The following is a 13247-nucleotide window of genomic DNA, read 5'->3' as shown; positions in this document are numbered from 1 at the left end:
AAAAAAAAAAACAAGAAGGGGTAAGAAAAAAAAGGGAAGCAAAAGCTTGTTTTCGACTTCACGTTACTCGAAGTCATCTTGTTTCTTCCTTGATTTTTTTTATTTTTTTAGTTTGCATCATTTTCTGTGCTATAATCTACTCTTCCGAGCTTGAAATTGACACATCACCAAATCCGATATCCTCTCGATGTGTCTAATCCAGAGGATGAAGATGCCCTTACTCATAATCGTCTTCGACCTGCTTCTTTAGTTTTCTGCCTGAATAGGTACACTATCCTTTTCAATTCCCTAACAGAATGATAAAGGGAGTTCGCGATAGACTTCGCTAAACCATCGTTTTAACATCACGACCACGTTACTCGTCTATCACTCGTTATTAGGTCGTTTTAGATTATCAATGCTTTTGTCAGGATGGCAGACCATGGTGGAGATGCCCCGGCTGTACCTCCGCCAATCTATCAACTTCCAGACTGGGAGACGATAACTCATCCTCCTAAACCTCGTCAATCGCTGTTAGGCCGTATCCTTCCTTCGAGGGATGTTCTGGATGAACCACCATCCGCCTCAGTTCAACGCACAACAACCGCAGACCTTGAGCAAGCCAAAGAAGAACCTGGTCGAGCGTCTACGCTCCCAACATATGCTCCTTCAACTGCTGAGAACAATACGGCAAAATCTAGGCTCGTTTCTTCGTTGCATAAGCGCCTAGATTTGGTATTTCCGCCACATCGAACCTACTTCGGACGCTCGCGACGCTTTCTGTTTCTCTGCATTGTCCTGCCTATCGCCATATTCCTCTTCGTCCTTACCCCGCTGGCCATCGGCCTCGGCGTTGGCCTATCACGCCGCTCGTCCAAGACGCAAAACTTGCCTCTGCCGAGCAACAAGAGCGTGTTTACTGGCGACTTAACATACTACGAGCCTTCTCTGGGTGCGTGCGGCATACAGTCGAACAGCGGCGAGGATATCGTCTCCGTGTCTCACATTATCTTCGATGCCGCGAGCCAAGGATCTGATCCGAACGCGAATCCGCTTTGTGGGATGAAAATCAGAGTTACGAGAGACTTTGTCGAAGCCGGCATGGGGAACCGGAGCGTGGACGTTACTGTGGTGGACCGATGCGTCGGTTGTGCAGCTACAGATCTGGATCTAAGTACTGCCGTGTTCGAGCAGCTAGCACTGCTGAACACCGGAAGGGTGGTTGGCAATTGGGCGTGGTTGAGCTGAAGAGCCCGTATGAGATGCGAATATGAGAGATGAAAGGCATATTGTGTTCTGTTTTAGGGGCGTTATTTGCATATGGAGTTCGGCTAACGGTGGTTTAGTATACCCCTTCCGCTATGATTTCGGGATATGTTAAAAGAGTCTACTGTCAAAGAGTCTACGAGTGACTAAATTACGATTCAAGTCAAGCTAGGAACGTTTGACATCTCTAAGCATAATGCGCTAAAGTGATTAGTTTAACTTAGTAAGGAATTAACTGATATGAATTGATTCATGATTTTCCAAATTAGAAGTCAGAGCTACGGCTAAGCCACGGTGAACCCGGCACCCTTCTATCGGCTCTATGCTCTAGATATAGTGGCAATTTTTAGCCAGTTAGTGTACGGAGATGTCTCCGCAGTTAAGAGTTTAAAGTGGTGAGTGATGATTTTCCGCCAAGTATTGATTTCTATCGTATTCAGCGATCTTTGCCTCCGGTAGCCACCGCTCCAGTGAAAGTTTGCCTACCGTAGCATTCCGAGGTGTCGGGTACAGCACTAATACCATATTAAGAAAAACTAATAATGTTTATACCCACTAAAGTCAGTTCATGATATGCACATGTACATTATATGCTACTTACCGATAAGTTAGCCACCAGAGAAAGCACGCGTTTACACGAGCGAAGTCAAGTCCTCGGCATGTCCCGGACTTGGCTAATAACCACAACAGGAGAGAGACATTAGATTAGAATAAACCAGCAGATTCTTTACGAAGAATAACTAGGAGACAACTTTAGACTATAGTTCAGTAGGGTAAACGGGCTCTATCATGGGGATACAGCAAAATAATGACGAAAAGGGGCTTGGAGAAGGGCAAAAAACAACAACAAAAAAAAACGCCGACAAAAACGAAACGTACAACACCGGGGATTCGCTGGTCGTCACCGACCCAACTACTAATCCGGCGGTATCCGGCTTATCTAAGGGGGAGCGGACGGGACCCCGAGTTTTCCAGATCCTATGGTCGTACGTGAAAGTTTAGTCTGACTTTTTGACTTATAAGTGTGTGTGTGTGTGTGTGTGTGTATAGCCTCAGCTCATCGTCTGATTACGTAAGCCAGCTCCCCTATTTATCAGTCCAGAAAAGGTTCAAACATAAGGTACCTAGGTACCTAATATAACATACTGATTTCCGAACTGGAGCGCATTCTTATGCATATCTGATTATATATAGACAGGCTTATTAAAACATTATCAAAGCTCATCGTTCTAGAATTTTATAAAGAATTAATTGGGTTGTAAAACCCTTGCACGAAATACCTATATGTATCTTGATCTTTGATGATCTGCGTGGTTTAAATGCTAGTGTTTGGGATATCGGAGATCGACCTGGTATCATCCTACAAGATAAAGGATAGTAATGGGTCATTGGCGTTTTGGACCATGTTTGAAGATGCCAATATATACATGATGCCAATACGGAAGATACCCAGAGACAAGTAGATAGACTGCATTTCCCAAGAGTGGTGCAGAATATGTAATTAGCGGTCGGTAGATAGAATATGATGTCGTTTTCTAGGTTCCAAGATTATAAAGCGGAATAACGCTCGATGATATAAAACTAGCTAACGGAATGCCATGAAATTCCGGCATTTATTGGCAAAGGATTTAAGATAAGAAACCAGAATTGGATTAGCGGGCCTTGGAAACGGATTCGGTTGACACAACGACGTCAGCTAACCTTATCAGGTTGCGATATCTACTCTCATAGGCTCATTAAACATCGGTGCTAATAGTGCGATCGGAACCGGTTTGCTGACCAGTTCCGGAGAGAACCCGGCCTCATATTGACGATCCTGCGGTGAGTATATGTAGGTATCGTCCGAATTTTGGCCGTCTGCACGTGTAAGGATCACCACCACTCATAACTCTTAGTTGGGTGATGATCTCTAAGCTACACTTAGAGGCTGAGATATTTTTGTCAATTACATGGTCATATTCTTCATTGTAGAGTCTAGACTAGTTCTAAATATTAGATGCTGCTATAGTTGTCTAGGCACGATGGTATGTCCCAAGTGAATATGGCCTCAGCAACGTGAGACCGAAAAGCATAAACTATTGTTATAGCTTTCCACGATAAGGACAAGCTCCAATAATATCTCTTAGAGAATGGTGTCGGCGGGACTATCGGATGGATGGGCATCTCCTCATCCTGCGAGATGGTGCTTTGATGGAGCAATGCGCACGACTCCGTGGGGAATGCACGTGTGGGAGCGGAAATTTGTTTTCTGGGACGATGGGGATGGTTACTTCTCTTGTAGTGCTACTGAGGGAAATACGACTTCTGCCCCAATCAGGGCTTGAGGGGAGCCGAAGGAGACGGAGAACAAGAATATCCCCATAAGCGCCTTTGCCATCACGCAGAAGCAACTGCTCCAGGTCGTGCTCCAGGCCATGGAGAAAATACGGGGTCTAAGATGTGAAACGGAGACCAAGAGTGAGGCTTTCATTTAGGAGAAGCAAGAAACGGTCCGTCGGGGAGATAGTACTGCCACGTCTACACTCGTCGAAACCGGGTTTGCGGTGGGTAACGTCGGGGGTCACCTAGAGAAGGAACCGGGTGAGTTCACGAACGAGAAGATTAGACCGCCGAGGTATACGCTAGATGAGGTTATTGACGATAATACCCTCACCTTTACATTGCATTTTTTATCTTATCCCCCAGAGATGAGATCTGAATTGGGGTTATTAATGAGGAGACGTGATGTGATCCCCAGCTTTATTGCTATGGAAGGCCCGAATATAAAAGTTGGGACTTATGAGGGGGGATATGTTTTCCCCCTTTACTAGTGATATGACAGCCCCAACTTTCATTCAATGGAACGATGAACTACATACATAGTATGTACAGTAGGATCATTCTACTAGTAAATAGACTCTTATTATTCTATCAGAATGCTAGGATATTGTATATGTACCTATATATCCCGTGACCAAGCCGGGGGGGTTATTAAAATGGCAGTGGTAGAAGACGATACAAGGACCAAAGCAGAGGGCAAAAAAGTGGAAAGATGAGATTAAGAAAATTAATACTTTCCATTTTAATAAAAGTATCGATTGGAAAAGAAAGCCGCATGTGACTAGAAAAATACTATGGTATAGCGCGGGGTCTCTCCATAGTGTATGATAATGCCGTGCCACCGGTGTTTCAATATCATCATTCTATCGTATGGGGCGACAGGAGATGAACTTTTTTTTTTTTCTTTTCTTGTCTCTTAATTTTCTTTGGTTCGTAGGTGTAAAAAAATAAATAATAAGAAGTTTTTTTGTTGAACTCGAGACCCAGGGCAGAGCCGCTTTGGGATCCACAACAGGACCGACTCGGTACTTGCTCGGCCAGCCTAAAAAGTCCCCTTAAGATTTCTTATCCAATGACGCATTATGTTAATGCTCGTATGAGCGAGAATTAGATTTTACTAAAAGATAATTAACTTTAATTCTTTAGCAAAAAAAAAGGTTATCAATTCGATCAATTTATTTTTAAGTTGGAGGAAATATAAAAAATGATACTTGATATTCTGTATATATAAACTCGCCTCTTTCTAACTAAGGGGGGCGAAGTCGCCTCGGCATCCGGCGCTCGTTAAAAACTAATAAGAAACTAGGAAAGTCGGATCCGCCGGAGAGCGGCTCTGTCGGGACTAACCGCAGCGGAGCTCTTCAGTACGTGAGTTGCTCATGAGATGGGCCCATATATAGTGGGTGCCCTATGGTTCCATCGGGGCCGCCGATCAACATTGGTACCTATCCCGACGTAAGTACTCGCGCGACACGCCGTCACGAGTCCGATGGGGTGATGACGCAGTAGGCGAGGTCAGGTCAGGGGAAGGAAAGAAAAAAAAAAAAGAAGTTAGTTAAGAAAGTTTTTAGTCAGTCTTAGTTTATTCCGCATTATGCCATAGCATAGGTAGTAAAGTTTTGTTCAAGGTTCAGAAAAATACCTTTAAAATAAGACCGTGAGCCATTGCTACCCCCTATGTATATTAAAAGAGAATCCGCACATCTCAAGCTTGCCTTCAGCTTGCAATAAGTCATTCATACTCATCTTTAATAATTTATTATCATCGATAGGACAGCATAGTCAACATAGTATGCCATTCCTAAAACATCACACCGATCAGGTGGAAGCACCTCATGCCGCGACTTCAAGCACGGCAGGCCCTGCTGCCAAACAGGAGCAGAGCTCAGAACCTTCGCCGGTAGAACAACAAAAGGTTACCTTCATGGCAGTCTTCCTCGGCGCCGTAGCTAGTATAGGAGGATTCATGTTTGGATATGTTAGTGGTCAGATATCAGGTTTCTTCAACATGGACGATTTCGCCCAACGCTTCGGTGAAAGGGCAGACAACGGAGAATATATATTCAGTGCAGCGAGACAAGGAACGATCGTCGGTCTTCTTCCTGTCGGTTGTTTGATCGGTGCCTTGATTGCCGGACAACTCGCCGACATTATCGGCCGTCGCTTAGCTATCTCTCTCTCGGCTCTATGGTCCTGCGTCGGAATCGTTATCGAGATATCGTCGCAGACAGTCTGGGTACAATTTGCCGTCGGTCGTCTAGTAACCGGTTGCTCGATCGGTGCCCTTTCCGTTCTCGTCCCCATGTATCAGTCCGAGAGTAGCCCGGCCATCATCCGTGGTGTCCTAGTATCGACATACCAACTTTTCATCACCCTCGGCATCTGGACCAGTTACATGGTCGACTGGGGTACTGCTCACATGGAATCCAGCGCGTCGTGGCGTATTCCTAACGGTATCGGTTTCCTCTGGTCCCTAGTCCTATGTCTCGGAATCCTTGTTCTCCCCGAGAGTCCCCGACACGCGTATCGCAACGGTCAAGAAGAAGAGGCACGCAGAACGATTGCCAGGTTGGCTGGTGTCGACCCCCAACACCGCAGCGTTCACGATCAGATCACTGAGATTCGGGTAAAGCTGGACGAGGAGAGAGCCGGTGGTAAAGCTAGCTGGTTCGAAATATTTACCGGACCCAGGATGCTTTACAGAACTCTCTTGGGTATGGTACTCCAGGCTGGTCAGCAGCTAACGGGTGCCAACTTCTTCTTCTACTACGGTACAACGGTTTTCAAGTCCACTGGTCTCAGCGACAGCTACGTCACGCAAATCGTCCTCGGAACAGTTAACGTCGCCACTACAATCGCCGGTCTATACGTCGTACAGAAGGTTGGACGCAGAAAGGCACTCATCGCCGGTGCCGCTGGCATGATGGTTTGCTTCCTGTAAGTTTTCCCCTTTCGTGGCAGAAATTTCATATTTCCATCGAAACTAACTCTTATCACTATAGTATCTACGCCTTCGTCGGCCACTTTGCTTTAGATTCGACCAACCCCCTGAATACTCCCGCAGCCGGCTCAGCTCTTATTGTATTCTCTTGTCTTGCAATTGCTGCATTTGCCACTACTTGGGGTCCTCTTGTATGGGCTGTCGTTGCCGAACTCTACCCTTCTCGATACAGGGCTCCTTGTATGGCTTTGGCCACCGCTTCCAATTGGTTCTGGAATTTGTGAGTATAAGCCCGTCTACGATCTATATATATATAATGCTAATAAATGACATAGCATGATTTCGTTCTTCACTCGATTTATTACCGACGCGATCGACTATTTCTATGGCTTCGTGTTTGCAGGCTGCTGTGCCGCTCTCATCGTCATCGTCTACTTCTTCGTGATCGAGACCAAGGACCGAAGCTTAGAAGAGGTTGACACCATGTATCTACTTCACGTCAACCCTATCAAGTCCAGCTCCTGGGACGGCAGCAAAGTGCCGGAAGGTGTTACTGAGGACTCAACTCACGAAGAACACGCCGAGGTCTAAAAAACCAGAATGAAATATAGATTGTAGAAATAGTATAGACTACATAAGTTAATTTTAATTTGCACATATCATAAGCATCTACCTAGTTATCTAGTTGTGCGGTACATTCTTTGAAAAGATCTTTTTGAATTCGATAGTCATTCAATATTCACCTCGTAACGGTTTAGTATGTATTGTCTACTAACTTGTCTTGCTATTATTTTCGCACTGTGAAAGGGTTGGGGCGGTTGCTAGTAGGTAAGGCGAAAATGTGGTCTGGAAAACTGGAGTATACAACAACGACGAAGTGGGTTACGGCGAAATAAAGGATGCATGTAGGAAATAATATATTTTATTAGCGTCCAGCTTCAAATTAGTAATGGGGCTCTTCGGAGATTTGTAAAGCCTCAAGAGGGTCACGAGCTCTTACTACCTAGCTACTGACTTGCTCTCCCACTTATACATGAACTACCTAGTTTAAAGGCTTCTCCTGGAAGCGACTTCTTAGTACCCAGTTATTATAGCCCTAAGCAGCCGTCGAATCAGCTTAAGTTTTTATAATAGATGACGCTTGGCCAGTCCATTTTCCTATTCGTAAATCCCGTTACGAGTTTCATCCCTTACTGTCTCCAGGTCGCTTTCCCGATTATTATTATTATCGTTGTCGGCTTCTACTTGAAGAAGCCAGTCGTTAGGGTTGGTGAGTTGAGGAATCACTAGAAAAGGACCATCGTATAAAGTCTCGGCTCTCCAGACTTCCAACGCGTGGTTCCCGACAATATGCTGCTGAACCAGGTATTGCTCTAAGTTTATACACGTAGGTGTCGACCCTTGGGTTTCCATCGAACCGTTCGTAGGCTGTTGGGTAGAGAAAGCCCGTGTAATGAGAGAGGAACAAGCAAGGCATAAATGTCTATAATGGGCCAGTCGTTCGTTATCGCCGTCGTGAAGCGCCCTATGATTGTCGGGTTCGTGCATATGCTCGGACGGCAGCTGGTGTTCATCTGAAGTATAGTTCGTATTATCAAGGGTGGTTTCCCTTTCTGGTGTGTCTTCGATTGATGTGTCGACAGCAAGTTGTTCTCTCCCGTTGATTGCTGGGGCCATGCTGGTGTCGGCTTGAGGAAGCTGTCGATGTCTTCTTTGTCGGTTTCTTCTACCGGGAAGAATCTCCTTGAAAGAATTAGCCCAGATGGAAAACTTTTATTATTAGTTTGTTAAACTCACAGTTTGATGAGGCATGTTTAGGTATTCGTACTAGAAGTTGCCTCAGCTCATGATGTCTGCGTCCGCGTTCTTCAAATTGTAATTATTCCTGCCTAAGCACCGTCCTTCTGGCATAGTTTATGGGTATATTTATGGTTAGTTATCCCCTGAGTACACCAATCGGTCCAAGAAAATCTTCATCAATGTACCCTCGCATAGTTATGATGTGGAAAGTGTGATAAGTCATATCTCACGTAGTAATATCCGATTCGGCTATCTCGAAGGATGGTGTGGCGCGTCTTTCGACGCCATTGTCTCTGGGGACTTTTGCTCCCAGCTCCTGCAAGCCCCTATTAAAAAATAATAAACACCAGCCGAGCATGTTTCTAGGCCCAAGGTGATTTGTTCCATGCAGCTATGAGCAACTGCTGATTAATTCCCACCCTGGCCAAGGAAGAAGATAGAAAAATTATATACTGGCTACGTACCTAGATCCATGCAATAAATCAAGCTATTGGCATTCACTCCAAGTTTCGTTGGGAGTTATAGCTTTATTGTCACATTCAAGTCATGCCGGCACCCTTTCATGTTGTTGCGATGTTACCGAATGAGGTCCTTGCATGTATGCGTGACAGGTGTCAATACTATATCTAAAAACACCTACGAGCTGGAATAATAAGTCAAGTTCTTGGCCTTTAATTCTGGAATGACCTTACCCTAATTTGTTTTATGATTTGGTTGGTGGCTGGTAGATAGACATCTTTTCCCTGCAAGCCGACGAAACAGCTATCAACATCGGGGCTAGGAAAAGCTTCTTTCTAACTGCTGGGATTGTCTTAGCTCAGTATTCATACATCGTTTGATTACGGTTAATGACGGTCTACATTGTGTATAGTATTAATGTAGTAATCAAATAACCTGTGTAAGAAAGGGGAAGGGGAAGGGGCCAATCTCCCGGCTATCCTACCTTTGTGGCCTATAGGCTAGATCTTGGCTGTCACAAATCCTTCGAAGACTTAATAGAAATACAGAGTCGTTTTCCGGCCCGGTGATGTAGAGCCTACCTAGCTAGCGTAGGCTACGTGTACTGATCGCCAAAGACTCACCATATTGTATCCTTACAGGGTGGACAAAAGTGATGGTCCTGTAAGTCTTGATGACTGACGTGGCTGCATGATAATTTCGGGAGGGATTGCAATGGGATAGTCCTTATTATGGTACTGTACGAGCCTGTGTCGAAGAGTCGTATCACTATCCTAGTTCGAATGTTCGGGCCGTCCTCCTCGGAGACTAATACCGGGCCAATTCCAACTCAACAACACATAGAGGTTTCGAGGTTCACATAATGATAGTTGAGTAAGCGACAAATGACTCGTAGTATAATTTGATTCGGCTCCATGGTACATTCTCTCCGACTTGTGCGCGAGTTGTAACAATAGGGAGGCATTGCCACTGTGATATTAAGTAATGCTTTAAACTGTATCAACATACGTGTTTGTAAATGCGCCCAAGTCTGGATAAGAGAAACTTGTCTCTCTCCCCGAGCAATTTAAACATGGCACCATGTAGCAATCTATTAGGTTATTGGTTTATATGTTTTAAACGATATTAAGATTGATGATGCCTTGGGTGGGATAGCCGGTACTCCCCTGAGGCAAGCAACCAAGAAACGTCAATGAGAAAAAGAAAATAGACAACTGCGCAGATGCATTAAACGTACCTTATTATGAGTTCTAGGACTTACATGGTGATTAGATAGGAAGACTCGATAAGAACGAGCACCGTTGGTAACCAGAAAAGGGTGCGGGCGCCACCTCTCCTAACGTGCAGACTGCCAATAGCTTACACGTCGGCTCCAGGGCTAAGCGAATAAGCTATAGTTTATTAAGGACGCTTAAATAAGTAGCTTACATTATAGCTAATATTCTTAGATTTACTACTTTTCCCGTGCGTACGAATTTCCATGACGGTAAGATGCTGATTTTGCAACTAAGAAATTAGAGACATCCCGTATTTTATTTTATTTTCAAGGGCAAATTTAGATCACACATGTTTAGTGCGTATCGTTAGGTAGTAATCGTTAAAGGTGTGTAGGGAAAATATACCCCTATATGAAAATACTATGGATATGGTGAATGGTGAGTAAGTAGCTTCACCAGCCACTGATTTAACACGTCGACAGTTTTTAAGGATGTCGATTACAGCAAGTGTAAAAATATTAAAATTAACCCTGATGATCAGTTACACAACATTGTGCTGTCACGCCTTCCTTTTTTTTCATGGTTATGAGGTAGCCAGGACAATGCTACTGAAGTACAAGCTTTGGCAGGACAATCCAAGATATGTGTCCTGATCTGGCCTTTTTTTAATTTTTTATCAGAACTTAGCCCACTAACCCATTATTCCCACACTATTGAAATATTCGGAATATTTATGTACGTGAGTCATGCGTGTGCTGCATTGATAAGGCTGGGGGGAGTTTCTACACTTTCGGCCACAGAGATTGCCATGACGGAATAAGCCCCGGAATATTTCTACAGAGTCGATATCGGTAATACCGACCGGAGTGAATCTTATTTATATCAGATTACAGAGCTACTAAACTAAGAATGGCAATAATGTCTTATATTTTTACTCGATAATATCGAATAGAGTCCTTAGGTATTAGCATCTTCTAAGCCAACTAACTTAGAGAGGTAATCAAAGAATACCGCGATTATTCATTTCTTATATAATATACCATGGACAAAATGACCTTGCCAAGTGTACGAGAAACGGATAGCAATACCGTAGCAACGTGGCTGGGGGGCCAATTAAGCGATACCAACTTTGCTGGAGTGAAAATACTGTCAAAAATGCCTAACACTGGGCAAATTAGGGAATCTAGGTTACTTGCCAGTGACCATCCATGTAACATGTTGAGCTCTCATTGTAGGCAGATTAGGTATGCTTGAGTTTTGATCCTAGGTAATAAGATCGATTATATCAATAATCAATGCCGCAGCCGTTTTCTCATATTCAATCCACCTAATTGATTTTGATCCCGTGTCAACCTATGTATTACCCGAAATGACTTTTGGCCCTTGAAGTCCCAATAGGTAAGGCTACCTCCCGCCGATCATAAAGGGGAATTACAGGCCTTGGCTTTATATCTTTTGAAGATATCGGTTTTATTACGAGGTTTCTTAATTGTTACAATAATGCCCCAACACAATATTAACACATGACCATTTTTACACTCTCCGACTCGAATACTCGCCGAAAGATCAAGTTGGGTTTACGGTCCTCAGCTGGCTTCTCGATGCTACTATAATTAATCGTATATCTATCCGCATTGCGGTACGACGCTTGAATCTCTTGAAATAGACATGATATCATATATTTAGAAGGCTGGCAATTTAATGCTCACAAAGAGGGAAATTGCTTGATGTGAGAGGCGTTCAACTCAAAACTTGCTTACAGAGAAAGGGGAATATTAACTACTATTACTACAACTACATACAACCAAAGTTTGTGCCAGAGGCTAATAAAGATGACTTGCAGAAGGACCGCAGTGAAATAAATCAACTACGCCAAGCGTACTAAGTAGGAATTTGGGGTCGCGTCTCGCATTTTTATAAAGAAAGAGTCAAGAGAAATCCAGGCCAACCAAATCTGAAACCTATGAGGCTGTCGAAAATTTTGATTTGAATAACGCCCGTTGTGGGATTTCATTTATATGGTAGCAGCTATTGGCTAAATCTGTTTGGTTGGGATGGCCGGTAGGATCATCTGGGTTACAGTACATATATACTTACTTATATGTTACCCTTCTATTTATTTCGCGACGTTATCGTGCCTGCAACGTAGATCCTGATTGGCTTTTATGCAAGGTAGCAATACTCACCGGAAAAGTCGTAAGAGGTAAGTTGTGCTTCTCTATGATCCTCCAGAAATTCCCCAGCTACATGACGAAACGTATAATATGTGCGAAATACGCCCCCTACTTCCGATAAGCTGAATTCTGTGTATCATCGAGGAAATTTACTATTACTCCTTATATTAAATAACTATTTATTGTATAGGTAACTATATTTACCTATATATATAGTTACCTGTTAAATGATGTATTAGAAAGGTTACATCACCGCAAACTTTAATATATACCCTTACCGAGCGGTGATTTTGAGCTTACGAGATTAATTTGATTATGGTGGGTTACGATGGGCTTATTGACCTTATGTCATATTGCGGCTCAGTCGCGATGTCGACGTTGTTAGACTAGCCCCCTATATCTAAGGCACTTGAGATATTTATCAACCTAAATTGGTTCCCGCGATAGCCGTATGACTGTTACACCCGTTGAGACATAGATTCGTGCTATCCTAAGCACATGGCAGCTGATCTCAAGTCGATCGATTCTTCATCCTCCCCGCGAATCCTCCCTTACTACATCCTATATCACTCTATGATAAACATGCATTGTTTCCGGATTGTGTCAGTCTCTAGGTCACCATAAGTCTAGGGTATTTCTCTCTCTAAATACCCCGCCGAGACCGTTATTAGTCTGGGCGTGTAGAGAGAGCAATTAAGCTATCTTTGCCATTCCCATTATGAGACGTCTCCAAATACGTAGTGGCTTACTCGCAAATTATAGCCCATTTACCTCTGGTATATCATAGAATGGACACAGTCAGCTTTAAGAACGAATATTTATCGAGTTTTAACTATAATAAAATACTAGACTTAAGGTCTACAGAACGCAAAAATTCAATTCTGCAACTGTCTGGTTCAACCACAACAATCGCATTACCTACCTAGCTATTATCCTGAACCAAATCAGATTTATACTACTAATGACTGGCCTATGTTTTATTTGCGCTAAGAACTATATCATCCCAGAGCAGACCGGCATATTCCTTACATCTACGGGCAGGTCCTTCGTCCGATAATAAGACCTTAGGAGCGAGTTTATCGTCTTGTCATA

General features: G+C 43.6%; 2 protein-coding genes across 2 annotated transcripts; both read left to right on the top strand.

Moving 5' to 3' along the window:
• Positions 1–411: 411 nt before the first annotated feature.
• Positions 412–1227, top strand: GL218_00913 (uncharacterized protein; the record flags this gene model as incomplete). The annotated part of the gene is made up of 1 exon (XM_033577360.1): positions 412–1227. One exon carries the CDS (start codon positions 412–414, stop codon positions 1225–1227), a length of 816 nt encoding a protein of 271 aa, XP_033442272.1.
• Positions 1228–5356: 4129 nt separating this feature from the next.
• GL218_00912 (Hexose transporter 2) lies at positions 5357–7096 on the top strand (the record flags this gene model as incomplete). The annotated part of the gene is made up of 3 exons (XM_033577359.1): positions 5357–6501; positions 6567–6785; positions 6841–7096. 3 exons carry the CDS (start codon positions 5357–5359, stop codon positions 7094–7096), a joined length of 1620 nt encoding a protein of 539 aa, XP_033442271.1.
• Positions 7097–13247: the final 6151 nt, after the last annotated feature.

This window comes from Daldinia childiae (assembly GCF_008694065.1).
Source record: "Daldinia childiae strain JS-1345 chromosome Unknown Scaffold1, whole genome shotgun sequence".
NCBI lineage: Eukaryota > Fungi > Ascomycota > Sordariomycetes > Xylariales > Hypoxylaceae > Daldinia > Daldinia childiae.
This window is presented reverse-complemented; position numbering and strand designations above follow the sequence as displayed.